Consider the following 19,190-nt stretch of genomic DNA (forward strand, 5'->3'; position numbering starts at 1 on the left):
AAACAAAGTACAGTACTTTTACAGCAATTGCTAGTCTAGGTTAATGTTATTTATGCATATATGTTACATTTTTTACATTTCAATCGTTAAGTATACATTAAAATTAGTCTGTGTATTTTGAACTGTAAATTCATACTTGAAAAGTATCTTAACTTAATAAAATGTTATTAATTGATTGTTTGACACCAAAATGTATGATTGTTTTAAGGCTTTGTCCTTGCCAGTGTTCATTTTTATTCTAATTCTAGATAAGATACTAAAATAGCATTTGTGTTTCCTGCAGGGGGCTATTTTGACCACCATGCTGGTTTCCAGGAACTTCTCAGGTGATTGTCTCATTAGCTTCAGACATGCAGTACAAGTGAGACTTGTGCATCAATTGAGGGATCAGTATGTTATGTTTATGTAGGTTCTTTCAAAACTTTTGTTTTGTAATCTGGCCCTACTTTCCTCACTGCGTAGAGGCATTTGGGCTTTGCTTTAGGTTGCTTTGTTAGGATACAAATTGGGTAAGTTTTTTGTGATACTGGAAAGGCTGAGCTTCTGCCTTGAGTCAGCCTCTCTCTCCAAAACGACATGCTCTTTTGTCCAATAGTGGGTCGGCAGCACACCAGCCCCGCCGCCCCCACCACCAGCACAGCTGCACTGGCACAAGAAGGTACGTGAGATGTGCACTGGGGGGGCCGTTGCCCACTTTCAGCCTCAGCATGTGACCAAGGGGAGCCTGCTATACCCTTGCCAACGCACGGGCACTGAAACTCTTCTGAGAGGCCATTCGCTATGCAGAGAATATGTAACACATGCTCCAGGCTTCGGGTTCATTGACTGAATTTAGAATATTTCAATTCAAATTTGACTCTGTAGAAATTTTAAGTGAATGCATATCTTGCGAATTGACAAATATAAAACAAGAATAATTGAAATTCAGTCACTCCCAGCCTTGAGACACATTTGTATCTCTTTGTGCTTCATGACTTTTGACCAAAGTCTAGGATGAAAGAGCCCTTTCCTGTCAATGGCGACCTTTGCACTGCATTGAATGTGCTGTGAACTTGTCAGAAGTTTTGTGTCGTTCTCAGCAGTTTGGGATGGTAAGAAGAGTATCACAAAAAATGTATTATGTCTTCCAAGTGGTGTCTCTCTGGAAACATAATGCATTGTGGGTTTGCACTTTTGCTGATGGTCCAGGGATGCTCCGGTGGAGGTATTTCGACCAGAGTCACCTTAAGGAACGGCGTCATATTTAAAAGTCCCATTACAGATTTAGTTTCCTTGTTTTATGTTGATGGTTTCTTAAGGTGGCTCATTCTCCTTGTATACCTCAGTCCAAAGTCAGGTCGGCTTTTGGTCAACCAGCTGCACTGTGTGAAATTGTGGGTAGATGCTGACATGCATTTGCCTGTTGTTAATTATGAATGTCTACATCATATACTGTATGTATTAGCATGCTCTTGAGGAAAGACTTATTGAGAAGAACCACTGCACTGGGATCACTGTGGTGTGCTTCAGAAGTACCTTTCAGCATGTGTTTGGGTGTCTTTATGCATGGAGGACCCGAAACAACCGGATCCAAATGTCTTGCTTTTTCTTCACATTTCCTAGCTTCTTGCCTCTCTTCATATACGTCTTAATGAAAGTGGCATGTCTGTGAATGCTCTGCCAAGTGGTTCTGTTGCTTTACAATGATATTTAACAGTTGCAGCTGTTTGTTTAAGCCCCAGAAGTACATATAATTTAATAATCAGAGGCTGATTTATCGTCCAGGCCATTAAATTAGCTGCTATTTGACTATATTGAAAGCATCAGCTGATAATTAGATGCCCAGTTATGAGTTCATTTAATTTTAGCTAATTTGTGTATATCTAAGTTCCTATCATCAAAATGTCATTATCTGCGCTACCGTTCAAATGTTTGGGGTCTGTAAGATTTTAAGAAGGCTATGTTCAGAAATACAGAAAACTGAAATATCGTTCAATATTTTTACCATTTAAAATAACTTAGTTTTTTCTGTCAGCATATTTATTTCTGTAATAGCAAAGGTGAAATTTCAGAGTCACATGATCCTTCAGAAATCAAAATCTAGAGTGAGGGGAAACTGCACTTGAAATATGAAAGTATTATGTTGCAAATGTAAAAGGCTTACTGATCCCAATCTTTTGAACAGTAGTGTGTGTTGGAGCACTTTATCGGCCATCACCCTGCTCTTTCTATTGGAAATCGACTATTTAAAAAAAAAAAAGCACTCTTATCGGTCCACTGCTAATCTCTTTAACTCATGCTAAAGTAGTTTTTGATCCATTCCATACTATCAACAAGTGCAGCACACAAACTCATTTGACCCCATTATACAATTTGAATTCTGAGACCAGTTTAATTAGAAGCACAACAGCTGAACAGGTCAGGAAAAAAGGACTTGTACACTAATGAATCAGCAGTTCAGCTCTGATGTGCTCGAGTGAACTGAAGCAGACATTGGCATTGGTTTGTCAGATCTGCAGAGTCTTGTGCAGGAGAGAAATGTCTTCAGTGAGGATGACAGCAGGCCAGACAGGAGATGCCTCTGCACAGCATGGACCCAGCATGAACAGAAAATCCTCGAGTTTTGCTTTGATTTGCCTGATTATTTTGTTTGCCACAGCTATTTTCCTTTTTAATAATCTGTTAATTGATTTGTCTTGCCTTTTTCCCTTTTTGCATTCTTTCCTACCTCTATCTACTTTCAAAGGTAAGGGAATTTGAAGATCATACTTGTCATTCTATCTTTTTGTTTGTGCATATGTGTTCCTATTGTGTCTCATTTGATCCATTTCATTTTCAAATCACGTTTCTGTTTATGAGAACACGTGGTAAGATATGTTCATGAACTATGTTTCATCAAACTTGAGGTGGTCTTTCATGTTTCTTGGTGGACAAAGCCAGGGCTTTGGCGTTTGCTTATTCATTGGGAATAGGTGCCATTTCACAGCCCTATGGATGGTTTTTCTGGTCGTGTCACTCGTTTTTATATTATTTATATACTATCATAGGGTTTATTCATGTTTTGTTTTCATATTTTCATTTTCATTTTGTTTTGTGCTTTTTATATTTATTGATTTTATTTGTTAATCAATATAAATTCTAGTTGGTAATTTATGTAATTTTAGTAATTTAGTACCTGACTTAAACTTTTTTCAGTAATGCTAAGGAAACATTTAATTTTATTATTATTTTGTATTTTTAAACTAACATTTATATTTTGTTTTATTTTTTAGTTAGTAATTCCAGTACTGGTTTTATACACTAATCGAGCAACATTCATGTCATTAACTAGTTGGTTTTTTTTTCTCTTCTCTCATCTTTCAGCATGCAAAAGTTTACTGAACAAGAAGTCTGATGGCGTGAAGGTAAGCCCCACACATATTGTATACATCTCTTTCTCATTACTTACAGTAAGTTCTTGTATCAGCATTGGAATTATAAAAAATAATGTTTCTGTATCATTAACGAATGCACAATTCTTCTCCAGTTTTTTGTTTACAAGATTTTTCCTCTCAGATTTATGTTCCTTCTATTAATGACATACTCTAAACAGAACTGACAGTCAAGCTAAACAGCAAATGGTTTGCATAAACCAAAATGATCAAACACTCTCTGTTTCGAATTTCAAATGATTAACTGCTTACATTTTATTAGGCTGATATATTTCAGTGTGATCTTGAATAATACCCCCCCAAGGCGACCCAATTGAAAAGCATTCGGCATATTTAGACCATTCTTGACATTTGCCCATTTGTTAGGCCTGAGTCATGCAAAATCTGTTGAAGCAGGGAGACTTACTCAACCCTGTGCCGTCTCTGTGCATGCAGTGAATCGCCAGCCTTTCACCAAGCAACCGAGAAGCAAATGCTTGAAATGAAACAAGTCTGGTCAATAAATGGATTCCAGCAGTTTAACACTTTTCAACTGTAGCCGCTAAACACCTGTCACATCACACATGGCTTTGCAACTTCTTGTGGTTGTTTATTTTTCCTCTCTCTGTCTTCTCTGTGGGATCTAACTAGCAGCTTTATTTTTCACTGGCCTGTTTTTATGCTTCCCTGTTTTGCCCTCCTCTGTTTCACCCTGTTCAGAAAAGGAAGTCAAGCTCCAGTGTTTATTTGATGGTGAGATCTGTTCCGTGTCTCTCCTCTTTTTCTGACCCTCCCTCAACACTTTCTCACTCTCTGGCTCTTTTTTCTTTTTTTTTTTTTCTTTTTTTTCTTGGTTGAGATGCTCGAGAGTTTGTTTGGGTTTTGGGTTTTTGTCTGATTGTAGGATTTTGTGAGTCATAGGATCATCAAGCATTAACAGAGTCATGTTCACCCGTTCACACTTGTATTGTAAGCCCATCCTCCTTGAAGTTCATTCTTCATTACCATCGCATCTCAGTGCTTTTTTGGTGAGCCAGACCAGGGTTTCGTCTGAGAGGTTTCTCCTTGACCTAAGTTTGGTCCGTCTTCTTCCAGGCCATGATAAACCTTGTGAGCGTCCTCCAGCTCAACCCTCTCCACTTTCACGAGTCTTTAAAATCAGTAGCATACTGATTATGACCAAGGCTGAAGTTGGCTCAGAGTGGACAAAGGGCTCTTACTTGGTGCTCTTGAATAAGAGAGAGAGAATTGAAATGCTGTTTGAACAGACGGTCTAAAACAGACAAACAAGCCTTTCTCTCACTGGAACTCCTCTTTTCCCACAGTCCATAGTGCGGCAGGCCATTTCTGTTGCCATGGCAATAGCTGCAGTGGCTGTGACATCAGGTTTGTCCTAACAAGTAAAGAGCCCCTTGTTACAATAAAAAAATCCATATGGATTTCAGTGAATATCTCCCCTGAAGAATAAACATATTTTCTTGTCATCAAGCAACTGAAAGTAAATTACAGCAGCAGTTGATGTCTGTGAGTTAGACATGGCCGCTCTTTCATCCTCATCACAGGGGAAGCTCAGTTCTGCTGTTTTATTATCCAACAAACATCATCAAAGTGTTTGTGCATTAATTGCCATTAGTCATGTCTTGAGTTTCTCCATCAGGTCTGGACATAAGCACATCCTGACCTCAGTTTTATTCCCCTCTCGCCATTCATGGTCCGTTTAATCAAGCAGACCTGGTCCTTTCACCGTGAACTATTTTTGGTCTTGAAAATGTAATGGTTAATTGATTCTAATTAGACTGTTAATCATCTTTAAAATTAAATTAAATGTATGCATTTAGCAGACGCTTTTACAGTGTATTCAGGCTATCAATTTTTACCTATCATGTGTTCCCGGGGAATCGAACCCCCAACCTTGCGCTTGAAGCACAATGCTCTACCAATTGAGCTACAGGAACACTAAATTACTTTAACAATTGTATTTAAAAAAATATATACATATAAAAAAAAAGTTATATTGACATAAAATGTTAGAAGTTCTTAAACATTAAACAATTTTAAATTAATAGAAACTTGACGTTTTTCAGCAATGGGGTGATATAGTGGAGGCTAGTTTAATCCAATGAAGTCTGAATCTAGAAATAACAGTTTCTTTTTTTTTTTTGTGGCTGTTGAAATTTTGGGATGGATTACTTTTGGCTGCTCTTTTGCTTCAGTGTTTATTAATCTGTTGAATCTTTCTGTAAGGATTCTTGACCGTTCTTCTCAAGAATCATCTCCGTTTTGCCGCCACCTCTTTTCTTTCTTTGCTATAGTCAGACTTTGTTCTTTTTTTTTATCATAAGTTGTAGCCTGCATTGATTGACCGAGTAGAGGTCTGAGCGCTGAAGCTTTTCACTGCATGCACTAGTGGACTATCAGGGTCTTCAGGTGGCTTCATGACAGTAACACTGGCCTCTAGTTGTTACTGTGCCAACAAAATACTATATTTAAAAATACAATATTTTGTCTATTTAAATATACTGCAAATACCAAACACTTTATCTGTAGCCTTGAAACATTTAATTGATTTTGATGTTTTGTTTTGTTTTTATCACTGGAGGAACTGTTGATATCAATTTCATGAATATACTGAATGTATAAATATGTCTAAATATATTTGCACATTTATCAACACTGTTACAAATCTGTCCACGTAGATGTTTGAAAGATTATTACATTAACATTTACTGAATTTACTTTTATTATTATTATTATTATTAAATAATACAAAACTATTCTCTGTAGTCATATTTTAGGATTATTGAACAGTTTTAATAATAAAGAAAATAACCATGTAAAGGAGGCTTACGCTGGCTCCTTTTATACAGCCACCATGTTTTATCTTTGTTTTTATGTAGAACTGTCATGTGATTTTACAGATGCATGATTATAGCTTCATTATTTTTCATTTTGTGCTATTATCCACCATCAGTAGTTTAAATCTGTATAATCAGCAAAGCTCTCACTAAAACAAGCACATAGAGTTGAACATCTTTCATTAATTCAAGTAGAGCTAAAAGTGTGTCGTTAAAGGTGCTCTAGGGCACGTTACGTGAGTGTTCTCTCCTAAGCAAATTTAATCCAATACAGGTCCCCTTACATGCTGTACTGTGGCTTTTGGACGCATCAAGTATGATCTGAGGCTGTCGGCTCTTGAATGGCACTGAACAAAATTCATTTTGTGTTGTCATTGTTTTTTTGTTTTTGTTTTGTTTTTGCCCCAGCCACAGACAAACAACAACAAAAACAGTGTAGTAAGCAGCAGCACCAAAGACAGCAGCATATCATCCACTGCACCAATGGTACCTCATCTTAACTTTTTATTTCCCTCACTCATAGTCTTTCCTTTTCTTAAGTCTTTGTTTAGTAAAAGGCTTTATCAGTTTGTCCCATACCTGTTGTTTTGACTCCCACCACCCATCGCTCAATCCACTCAGATGAAGATGTGTGACGTTGCTCATGGTTTTTAATGAGTTGAACTAAAACATCTGGTTTGTGCCTGTGGATTTCTCTCTGACTACCTATTTTACCCAAACAAACTCGCAGATTAGTATACGTTTGACAGCTTTACAGACAAACCCTGTACTTCAAAAAAAACTTCAGATAACTTGCTCTGGCCATATTAAAATTACATTTAGATAAAGCCTGGTGGTCGAGTCTCCAAGGGTAAAACAGGATCATTTTATGTCAGGAAGCAGAGCTGTTCTGTTTGTTTTGAAGATGCACTCCCTAACTTTGCATTATGGGTAATTGCTCCTTCGACGAATGGCTGTTACTGGTACAGCCTTCAGAGGACATGAAAAAAAAAAAGTCTAAAAGTCTGAGATAATTCTATATCTAGGAATATCAGCATTAAATGTGAATTGAATATTATTTAATCGGAGTATATCTCAGTGTTTGGTTTCATCCTCAACTCCATATTGACGTTATCTCAGTTTCCTTTTAATTTTCAGTAAGGTTTTGGACGTTTGGACACTACAGTGTCCCTGTCCTCATGCTACACTGTGTGACTGACCAGTACGCCCATCCTGCTCATGCCCCAGACCTTGAAGTTGCTCGGTCTGATGGGTGATAAGGGGTTTTGTCTGAAATTGGTTTCTCAGCATGTAGGGACTGCATCTTCAAGTCTGCATTGACAGGTTGCTTATTAGAGGGTGTTGTGTTAGTGGTGGTGGAAATAAAGTAGAGTCTAGTGCGCTAGACCATTTGTTTGTATGTGGGGTGTGTATGTGCGAAGCTGGGATCAATGCTTTGTGCTTTCAGGAGAAAAAAACCTAGTGTGGCATTGTAAGCTAACTGTTTGTGTGGTGTTAATCATTTCTGTTATGTCTTTGTGCTGTTGGTGACTGGGGTTGGTCTTGGAGAGAGTCTCGTCAAGCTTAATGACTACTTCCTCTTCCACTGTGGTTAACTCTACCCAATCCTTGCTTCCATTTCCATTGACCTTCAGTTCCTTTGTATAATATCCTTCGTTGCATTGTAGTTATTGTATACTAGGCTCAAAAAGTATTTAGATGCTTACGTCATACTTAAACATCTCTGAATGCTATTGCATATGTAGCATTTATTTGAAGCAAAAAATGTATTTATTTTTATTTGATATTTTTGTTTTTCAAACATGAGCGTCACATGATTGAACAAAACATCAAACCAAGTAGCATTTATTTTAAGGAAATACTGTATAACAAGTCACATTTCTTATAAAACAATGCTACAACAAACAAACGTAAATAGAAAAAATGCATGAATTGAAAGAATGCATTTATTGTATTTGTATTTTATTTATTAATCTGGTTATAAGACAATATTAATCTGCTTTAGTAATTGATTTAATTAAGTGATTGTCAAGCTTTATCGGGACATGTGCATTGTATAACAAAACACCAAACCGGGGTTGGGGGGTTATTCTTAAGACGAATGATTGTAGCATGATATAAGAAAACACAAAACCAAGTAACATTTATTTTAAAGAAATATAGAACATTTATTTACCTATTTAATTAAATATTTGTAAACACCAAACCAAGTAGCATTTATTTTAAAGAAACAGTACATTTATTTGATTGTTTGTTTGTTTTAGTCTTTGTAAATGATAAATTATACCAAATATCACTTGTTGTATATTATATCATTTATTATATTGTTTTATTTTAATGCAATGAAATTCATATTTTATGTGTAAAATGTAAAATAAGTGCCAAGATACATTTTGGGGCCTCTGTATACATAGTATTAACTTAAGGACCTTGTGCAGAATTCACCAATGTGTGTGTTTGATGCACCTTCTAACTGCTGACAATCATAGCAGTAGTGAAGGCTCATCATGCTAGTTGTGGAGTTGTGGTGCCTACACCCTCTTTCCTCAACCCTGCATGGTAAACTCTCTCCTGCCTCCCCAGGAACCACAGACCACTGTCGTGCACAATCCAGCCGATGGCATCAAGGTAAGCCACCTCTTTTAGCTCTGCATTGAACACCAGTCATTTGAGTCACTTCCTAATGCCACAACCCCAAACCTTCACAAATATGACTCAAATGAAGGGGGCTTGCCCTCATGCTGGCTTGGCTGGACTGTGCAGGGTTTGGGGTGTTCCTGTGAGAGCTCTGTTTGTGTGTGAGGGTGTGCTGGGGTATATCTGTGCTTGTGGTTGATTCTTTGTGTGTGTGTGTGTATCTGCTGATTCACAGTGTGTGCACTGTATATTGTTCCACATGGTTTATAGACCCTGTCTGCAAGCCTGTATACTTCTTTTCCTGTCTTCCCACCTTCATACGACCATCCCTCCATCTTGCACATTGTCTCTCTCTCTCTCTCATCACAGGGGTCTACAGAGAGCTGTAACACCACAGAAGAGGAGGACATGAAAGGTAGGAAAGGTACACTATCAACTCCTCATGTACTCTGCATGTTTACTGTATCTCTTGCTCTCTGGGATCTAAAAAATGTGATGTGTGTGTGGATTGGTGCAAATATTACTCAAAAAGGCCATTAGTTAGTGTAATAAGTTTATACCTATTAGATCTGTCCTGATTTTTTAGGCAGGTTCTTAGACTGTGACTACAGTGACATACAGTTCTGTGCAAAAGTCTTAGATGCTTCACCAAAACATTGCTCTCAAGACCATTTGTTTCTTTGGCTTGTGCGTGAGTAGATAATATCAATTTTAGATTCCCAAACATTCCTTTTGCAAATTGTAATTATCCACTGAGATTTTTGTTTGACCAAGGCCCACATCAGATGGTATCATCAAAATGCACTGCATTTTTCATTACATGACGAGAAATAAGCAACGGAGACTGTCTAAATCCATAGAACAAAACATAGATTGTGATTCGTATGGAAATGTATTATTTTTAGAAGAAAATAAGTATGAAGGTTCACCCCAAACCTAACCATTAATGGCTTAAGCAGATCACACAAAAATGTATGAATGAGATTGTAAGAACTCTTTTGAATTTGCCACCAATGCACCAAATTATATTATATAAACTTACAAATTGCCATGAGTGTATTGTATTCTATCACCCTCAAAAACCTTTTATATCTCAGAAACACAAATAAACATAGGCTACTATTAATGAAACCTGACAGATTTCTGTCCTTGTGCTGAAAGTCCATCTGAACTGATCAGTAATTCAAGTCTTTTAAAGAGACGTGGTCACTGTATGTCACTGACCATACGTGTTTGAGACTGTATGTCAATCAAGAACGCTTGAGTTTCCATTACCAAATTTGATGAGCTCTATCTATTTGTTTGTTTATTTGCATTGTACATGGTGGTGATTTTACATCTGAATGTGATTGCATTGAAAGGGTTATGAAATGCATTGGACAGACTTTATTACCAGGTGTAAACAGCGTCAAGGCTTGTACACGCTCCAACTCTTAAATAGCAGTAGTGGTAATGAGGGCCAGAGGGAATACATATTAAACAGATACAGGCAGAGAATGATTGACTGAGATTTATTCCTGTGTGGTGAAAGCATGATAATTGCTTTGATTGTGCATTGACAGCCAGCTCGTCAGCTGTAGATACATTGCTGGTCACTACAGCAGCAGCTATGGTGAAGTATAAGGCACCAAAACAGGGTCAGACAGACTGATTGCTTTCATGAATCAGCACAAGCTTGCTAAGAAAAGGAGCCGTGCTGTGAATGCCAGAGTTACCATGACACTGATGAATCACAAAGTTTTGTGCTCCAGTAATGAATGTCCACAATATCTGAGGGAATATTAGTTTTAACACACTGACCTTTACAGGAAACAAATACCCGTCCTGAAAATGACTCCCATCTCAGTATGTTGTCTAACAGAGTCACATGGCGATTCATTACAGCTCACGGCAATATTACACAACAGTTCAGTCTAATTGTCATCTTCAGATCAGTCTTTTTGTTAAGTTCTAAGTTATTCTGAGCTTCTAGACTGACTGTTAGATATTAAAACATTTTAACCTTACTTTAATCACTTCTATTCAGTCTGAGGTTTAATGTTTCAGTAGAGCTTTAGGATCATTCATTACTAAATCTACACTAATCTAAGTTTGATTGTCAGGCTATATAATGGGACCTAACCCTTTTTTTTTTAAAGAAATAAATGTATTCGCAAGGATGCATTCATTTAAATAAAAGTGACAACAAAGACTTTCTAATGTTCTGTTTTAAGCCAATGCTCAGCATATTAGAATGATTTCTTAAGGATCATATGACACTGAAGACTGGAGTAATAATGCTGAAAATTCAGCTTTGCCATTAGAGGAATATATTTCAAAATATATTGAAATATAAAGTAGTGGTTTTAAATTGTGATATTTCACAATATTTAAGTGCAGCCCTACCAAACAGGAAAGACTTCTTTAAAAAACATTTAAAAGTAAGTGTGTGTGTGTGTGTGTGTGTGTGTGTGTGTGTGTGTGTGTGTGTATGTGTATGTTCAAACCGTTTAAAACAAAAAACTTGATATCACAATGTTTTATCCATTTTTTTTGTTTTGAGATGAAATAAGTGTTTGACCATTTTCAGCACTGGGTTTCAGTGTTGTACCTAGTTTAATCTCACATTTATTTATTCATTAAGTATGTAAATGCTGTTAAAAAAAATGTTGCAGTTCTTCCAACAATTGAGGTCTCTGAGGGTTAAACCTCCCAAACCATCGACTTGTGTCATAGCAGAGAGGCGCAAAGATCTCACTTTCTACACCAGGGTGGAAATATATAAACTCCACATAAATACAAACAGTTTTATAACATGTCCTTTTATAGAAGTATTAGAGACTTCAGGGTTTCGAAAATATTGCTTTTTAATTTTGAATCAACATTTTTTCACATAACATTACCCTTATTACTAAATGCTTTTTGCTCTTAAGGTGCATGCACATTATGTTTCAGCATGTTTTTTTTTTTTTTTTTTTGTACTCTATTGTGTGCTGTTGGTATTTTTGGAAGATTATCATGCAAATTATGTCATCATTTCATTTATAAATATAGCACAAAGCCAAGCTGGAAAAAGGCTTGTGGTATGTCACATTATTCCCCATTAATTGTCTGTGTCAGTATCGGTGGGTGGGGCTAGCAGTGACAGTGCAGTGGTGAGCCAGTGCAGTGCCTCGGAGGAGCCAGCTCCTCAGCCTGAGGTCTCTCCCCCCTGCCCACCGTCCCGTAAGTCAACTGCTACAGCAGTGACCTTATCAGCTGTTTCTACAACTCCCTACTGGACTCATCCGATCTCTCCGTTCCTACTGTTCCCACTGCTAACTTAAAGTATCTCACCTTTCTAATGTTACTTCATATGCTCCAAAACAAATCTGGCTGAGATGGACTCACTGGACGTCAAAATTGTTAAATACCCTAATTGTAAGGTTTGGTATCATTATGAAAGGGGTCATATGATATATCTTATTTGTATTACTGATGCATTAAGGTTTTTAAGTAGTTATTTTGCAAAAACGGTACCATAGTTAAATTCGTGATGTTCATTTTCCAAGCTCTCTCGGACCCTTGAATTAAACTATTTTTTCTGCTTTGCCTAGTTGTCTACTCGGACACGGACAGCAGTTTTGCTGCTCTGATTTGATTCATAAAAGGACATGAGTATACTGAATACTACATTGAAGTATTCATCCGTGTCTGTGTGATGCAGGAAGGTTGTGAATGTTTGGTCTTTTGAGTAAATTCGATATGACCCCTTCAAGACAAAAATATGGCAAATTTGCCTAAATCATTGCAGTACTCAAAAATAAAATGCACGCCACATGATCTGCTGTAGTCCACATTGTACACTTATTAGCACAATCAAGGACAGTTATGGTCACCTAATTTTGAGTCTCTCGCAGTCCGCCATCTTTGCCCTTTACTCATGTACATCCTCACCTCTGACATGGAAAGAATTGCACTGACCTTCTCAGTCAGAGTGACCTTTTCATTTATTTATCTGTGAGACACTGAATACTTTGAGTGTGACAGATGAGCAGAGGGCCCGTGCTGGGACTGTACACGACAGACATCTCTCAACACATGCACATACTGTGCATAGATCTACTCGCTGTGGCTCTTGTGTTCTTCACTAAATCTCACAGCTTATGCTGCTGTTGTATATAGACTACTGCCACTGTCATAAGACTGGCTGTATCATCTTTGTATCTGTCTGTCTTGGCTGAGTACAGCGACTGCTCAAACCACTGAACCAGATTGCTGCAGGTTTCAGTAAAAAAAAAAAAAAAAAAAAAAAGCTTGAGATCTGCCACCATCTGCTGGACTGTTAAATCAAACACTACCAGATCTCTGATTCAGTATGCTGCAGTATTGCTACTGTAATCCTCTAGATCATTGCCATACATATTTATCAACTCTGCCAGTGTATGTTTTCTGTTCATTAATCAAATTCAATAATCATTTAATTACTGAATTTATTGCTGCAGTGTTTTCTGTGTGACATGCAGTGGTTTCAGCATCATTTGCAGTAGTTTGATATTTTATGTATGTGATCTAATCAGTGGTTTTCAGCCTTTTTGATTCGAAGGCCCCACAGTATCCCATCATAGGATGATTTACATCTCATTTTAAATGTTTATTTTAAAATAATATTGCTACTAATTACTTGCTTATTATAAATACATAATATAGACTACTTTTAAGTCATGCCCACCCCCAAGGGATCCACTGATCTAGATGCATGAATTAGTTACTGAATGTTTGGAACAGAATACTATCTTACATAAGGAATATTATCATTGTTAAAATGTATTTTTAATGAAAAATAATACAAATAGAAAAGTAAATCATTCTAATCAAAATTTGCATCATATTTTCTGCATACATTTGTGTTAATGAATACTGGATAATGAGGTGAGCGGTGGAAAATTACTATAATCGAAATGGAAGGTGAATGTGAATGCATGTTTTATACTAGACAGTTTGTCAAATCTAATCGGTTATCCAGGTATTTCATGATTTGCATATTGTGCACAGTATGCATACTATATACTGAAGCCGTAGTAAGGTAGTATACTGTTCTGAAGGCAGCATGTGTCTCCAAGTAGTGCTCGGTTTGTTTATCATACTTTTGTTTTGCTGTGGCATAGCATCTCTGTGTGCTTAGTTGCAGCTTTGTTTATTTGTGCCGTTGTCTTGCAGCCGATCCACCACATGATGTTAAGAATGTTGGTTGGAGCAGTTCAGGTCAGAGCTCCTGTCCTGATTTAGAGCCTGCTGTACCTGCTCCAGCCTCCACAACAGCAGGGGGCAGCAGCGTGCACAGGCAGCTCTGTAAGTCTTAGACTGTTGATTTAGTGACAGATGTTACATTTTCTTCCCCCCTTAATGTAAGTCCTGACATTCCCTCTGGCTTTACCCTTTAAGTCCCTCCAGTTCATCACTCTATAACAGTTCTCTCGTGAAACATGACCACAAATAGGGACTATGAGATGATTCAAGTGTTAAATGTTTGTTCTTTACAGTTGGGTTGTGGTTACTGAGCTGGTTGAAATCAGAAGCATTTAAGAACCATTTTAGACAAGTCATTTTAAGTTATAGCTTGTGTTAAAATCAGGAAACTAGAAAACCAAAGAGCGTAGGAAAAGGGGCCTAGTGCTTTTCTTGAAAGACAGCACTCAATAACAGCCAATAGTATGCTGAACTGAATGTGAGATTTCAAGAGCAGATAGTTAGGAACAAAAGGTCGGTTTGTGATTCATTAAATAATCATTGTGGATTAAACTTGATTGTTCCTCCTATTTTTCCAAATGCCAGCACGAAAGCAGGAGATCATTAAAATCACCGAGCAGCTGATTGAGGCCATCAACAATGGAGATTTTGAAGCTTACACGTAAGTTCGGTTATTTATAATCATTAAAATCAACCGATTTTAAAATTATGCAATTTCCATATTTATCATTCTAAAATGAGTATCGTTCTAGCCTCAGGTTTCACAGACAAGGTTTAAGCCTAGTCCTAGACTAAAAAGTAAGTCTGGGTTGTTTCAACTGAAAGAAACTTGCACTGACTGATCTTAAAAGCCTGTCTTTCGTGTTTTTTCTAAGGCACGTTTATAAAAAAAATTCTTCAGTGTCCTAATTGAACTATGGCCTAATCCTGGCTTAAAGTCTAAGCCCTGTCTGCGAAACCGGACTTAGATGTTTTGGGGTATTAAGTGGAAACTGAATAGTGGTTTGCATTATCATCTCCATAACTGTTTCAGGAGGATCTGTGACCCTGGCCTGACCTCGTTTGAGCCCGAGGCACTTGGAAACCTGGTTGAGGGAATGGACTTCCATAAGTTCTACTTTGAGAATTGTAAGCCCCAAGCTTTTTAATGTACTAGTGTCCAAGAAAGTTGTATAGGTTTGTTGTACCTATTAATAACTTGTTTTTATGCTCTATATAATTGTAAGCAGGAAATTTTAGTTAAAGCAGGGGGGTCCATTCCTGCTCCTGGAGGGCTAATGTCCTGCAGAGTTTAGCTTCAACTAGCTCCAACACACTTGCCTGGAAGTTTCTAGTCAGTTTGAAGACCTTGGTTTACTGATTCAAGTGTGTTTATTTAGGCTTAAAGCTAAACTCTGCAGCACAGTGGCCCTCAGTGGAACAGGTTTGGACATCCCTGAGCTAGAGCGTGTTCAAGCTAACCTGTTAGGCTCATATAACATACGTAACATGTCTTTATCTACTGCCTGTGTTTGACTCTAGTGCTGAGTAAGAACAGTAAGCCTGTGCATACAACCATCCTGAACCCTCACGTGCACCTGATTGGAGAGGACGCTGCTTGCATCGCCTATATCCGACTGACGCAGTACATGGACAGCCAGGGCCGGCCACGCAGCAGCCAGTCGGAGGAGACCCGTGTGTGGCACCGCCGAGAGGCCAAGTGGCTCAACATCCACTTCCACTGCTCTGGAGCGCCTGCCGCACCTCTACAGTGAACCACACAGGGCAAAGGTACTGATTGACAAATGCCTCCGTGTCAACACAAGAAGTGAAACATTATTTAGTATTTTTTGTGTTCTCTTCCTTAGCATGCCTGAATAATAAAGCTGATTGGAGCATTTCTTCTCCGTGCACGTCTTGCCGCCTGGAGCCCGGCCAGAAGAGAACCTCTTGAAGTTTTGAAAACGTGAGGGAAAAAAATTGACACAACTAAGAAATCTATTTAAAAGTGGCCACCACTTCAGTCCAACTCTAGCTAGATGTGGGGCGGGCGGCCACGGCAGCAGCCCTGCCTTTTGGATGCTGCATGCTTCTAATGCCCACATGGGGCGCTGTATTGTCTTTACACATAATCCCATAATGTCTGCTGCCCAACATTCAGAAATGGTGTTCAAAGTATTAATAATATATTGTAAAATATTGAGATCTTCACTTGTGTAATTAACAGCTGGTAGACATGGACGTTAGAATCAGAAATGTGAATCTTTGAAAAGCACACGCTGTTTTAAGGGTAAATGGTGTGAGTTTGTTACGTTTAAGAAAAAGAAACAAATCGGTTTTGATTTTATTTTTTACGCAAAGAATGTGATTGCATGGCATATCAGAGGGAACGAAAAATGTATCAGATGTTGAAGCATATTGAGAAGAGGATGTTTTAATGTTGCTTTTATTTTCTTTGAAATTAAGGAACGGGGTTGGGGAAGATTTTGTTAGGCTTTCTGTCGTGTTTTTGTGGATCTCTTGGTTTTTATTTCCTGAATGATGCTGTATTTGAAAGTATTTTGTGTTTTCAAGAATTGTTTTAAAGTGGGACACGATTTAATATAGTTGTGCATAAATCAATATTTATGAAGATAAAGGGCGAAACAGTGTGTGGTGTTCCAAGGGAGAGAAGGGTGGGGAGATGTGTTTGTCTACATATAAATGTTTTTTCTTGGGTTTTGTATAAATCTTCTTTACACACACTTCCACATGAGGCCTAAACTCAAGTTGGGTTGGTTTACTTGCCTCCCTGTATGTTTGTACCCATAACCTCCTGGCTCTCTGAACCTGAAGTTGCAGAACTCACATAGATTCGAGTTTATGTCTCCTGGTCCCCAGGGGGCGCTAAACACTACACACAATTTGCTCATAGCCCCTGCCCTCCCTCACAGAGTTACTAAGCTCAACCTTTTAGGCTTCCAGCTGCTGTGCATATCATTTTTAGACTATACGCATGTCGAGAAAAAAAAAAAAAAAATGAATGGCCTGTACTGTTTTTGCACATAAGCTTGAGACTCTATGCTGTTCTGTTCACTTTTTGTGGACTGTTTTGCAACTTCAGGTTATGAATTCCATCCATAGGGAGGGATTTGAATGGAAATGACTTGATGAATGCAGTTCCATGGTGTTTTGGGGTCCATTTCGCGGTAGAATCTTTTCTGAGTATCTTGATCATTTTATTTGAATTAGTTCCAGTATAACCTGTAAATACTAATGCATATCATTGATGCGGGATGAATCCAACGCTCAGCCATTAGTCCTCATCCAGATGCACGTACACACACACAGGCTTTCAGTACACACAACTCACATAGTTTAAAAAAGAAAAATCTTGGTTTGGGTGTGTTAAAGCACATGGACACATTGTGCTCCCTTTAAAGCTTATCTGTGTGATTGCCATACATTGGAACACTGTTTGGACTGTGTTATGTAGATCCTGTGTGTGATTTGTGATGCCTGGGGATTTAACATTCCCCTTTTACTCTGTGCTAAGCCATTTCTCGTGACATTTACCTTTTGAGGATGGGCCAAAAGTTGCACCCAACCCTATATGATGTTCAAAAAAGGGAGGAAAGAGAGTACTCCTACCCTAAAGCCATCTTGTTAGTGAGTTCACTTATCCACAGATGAAACCGTCTGACACAGTGACGTCTGCCAAACCTTCATACTCCGTGCTCTGTTGCCCCCTGCTGAAATCTTATAACAGTGTGATCAGCCCCAGTCTCTGGCAACTTCTATCACTCATATATATATTAGTGTATCCTCTCAGATATGAGAATGTCCTTGTTTAAAAAAGTGCAGTTTAGTCAGTCAAACATCCATAAAAAATGTAAATGGCAAAGAAATGTTTCCAGATGCAGGAGATTGTAGTTTTTGTATTTGTTATGACTGTTAAATGGACACAAACGCCTTTGTATGCGAAGTGAATAATTCCTGAACAAAATAATTCCCACAACCAAACCATATATGCAGTTCAGCAGAAGGAAAATATGCATGTGTAACTTTCTGGTAATAATTTTCACTGTCTGTGTTACTTAAAATTTAATTGTGTATATTACCTGCATCTTCAAGGTAAATGAAATGTGGCTCTGAGATATGGTTTCCAATGCTAAAATGAAATGCTAATTTTGTAAAGAAATGGACTAAAAGAAATTAACAATGCTTTAGCTTGGTATGTTTCCCCATTCTTGTCAGTTTTTTGCATTGTAACCATATATGATGGGACTACATATGCTTATGAGGTTTAATTGGATGCTGGATTTTTGCATGACCATACAATTAATAAACCTATGAATTGAAATCCATCAAGTGTTTGTTTGAGTGTCGTTAAACCATCATAGCTTTGTTATTATTGAAACATTTGGTATATTTAATAAAACATCATGTCAACGTCACTGTCTTTGCTCTACTGCTCAGTGTGCATTTGAAGTAGACACGAATACAAATGCGTGGAACGTGCTTGTGCTTTACAGTTTGACTGTTGACATATCTGCACGTTTTAACCGGATGTGGTGTTATTCACCATTCAGAAAATAATCCTACACCCTCAATAATGACACTTCAAAATTGTGTGGTTGCACTGACACCGTTGACCTGTAGAAATGTCTGTAATGGCATTCTCTATCAAGTATAGTGAAACTTCTGGAACCCCTGATATTGCTTACAGCGAAATGGAAAAGTTTGAGCTCCCCTATAGCGGAACTCCACAGTTGCATACTTGACTTATGGATTCTAATATATTTTGGAAAACAACGAAGCACGAAATTGAGCTTGCACAACTAGAAGTGGCCACATATGCTACTGTAGATGTGTGAAACATTTTTGAGCGAGGTCATTGGTTTCATTCCTGCTCTTGGTTGTTGGCTTAAGACTGGCAAGAGCAGATTCCAAATCTTCAATACTTGCTGGATCTGTCCACAGGTTTTGTCAGTTACCCACCAGATTCTCCTGTCAACCTTCATAGCAAAAGGCATCCCAGAAACGGCACTCCAGTGATTTGAGTCTTACCTCTCAGATGGTTTAGTTCTTGGCCCACTTATTTTCTCTATCTACATGTCATCACTAGATTCTGTCATTTAGA

The 19,190-nt window shown here is 37.9% G+C and overlaps 1 protein-coding gene across 17 annotated transcripts in view; it reads left to right on the forward strand.

Moving 5' to 3' along the window:
• The window catches only part of LOC127969939 (calcium/calmodulin-dependent protein kinase type II subunit gamma), a 57,930-nt gene extending 39,516 nt beyond the window's left edge, over positions 1–18,414 (forward strand). Inside the window, exons 12-22 of one of the 17 annotated variants that reach the window (XM_052572114.1) lie at positions 284–326; positions 596–658; positions 3,343–3,383; positions 4,110–4,142; positions 6,653–6,730; positions 8,828–8,872; positions 9,251–9,296; positions 14,675–14,750; positions 15,123–15,217; positions 15,611–15,859; positions 15,937–18,414. In XM_052572114.1, the coding sequence (XP_052428074.1) occupies positions 284–326; positions 596–658; positions 3,343–3,383; positions 4,110–4,142; positions 6,653–6,730; positions 8,828–8,872; positions 9,251–9,296; positions 14,675–14,750; positions 15,123–15,217; positions 15,611–15,843 (753 nt within the window). In that variant the 3' untranslated portion in view covers positions 15,844–15,859; positions 15,937–18,414. Of the gene's footprint in view, positions 1–283; positions 327–595; positions 659–3,342; positions 3,384–4,109; positions 4,143–6,652; positions 6,731–8,827; positions 8,873–9,250; positions 9,306–14,674; positions 14,751–15,122; positions 15,218–15,610; positions 15,860–15,936 lie in introns of all 17 variants that reach the window. The other 16 variants (XM_052572098.1, XM_052572099.1, XM_052572104.1 and 13 more) reach the window with 16 other exon arrangements.
• The last annotated feature ends 776 nt before the right edge of the window (positions 18,415–19,190 follow it).

The sequence above is a fragment of the Carassius gibelio genome, chromosome B13 (assembly GCF_023724105.1).
Source record: "Carassius gibelio isolate Cgi1373 ecotype wild population from Czech Republic chromosome B13, carGib1.2-hapl.c, whole genome shotgun sequence".
Lineage (NCBI taxonomy): Eukaryota > Metazoa > Chordata > Actinopteri > Cypriniformes > Cyprinidae > Carassius > Carassius gibelio.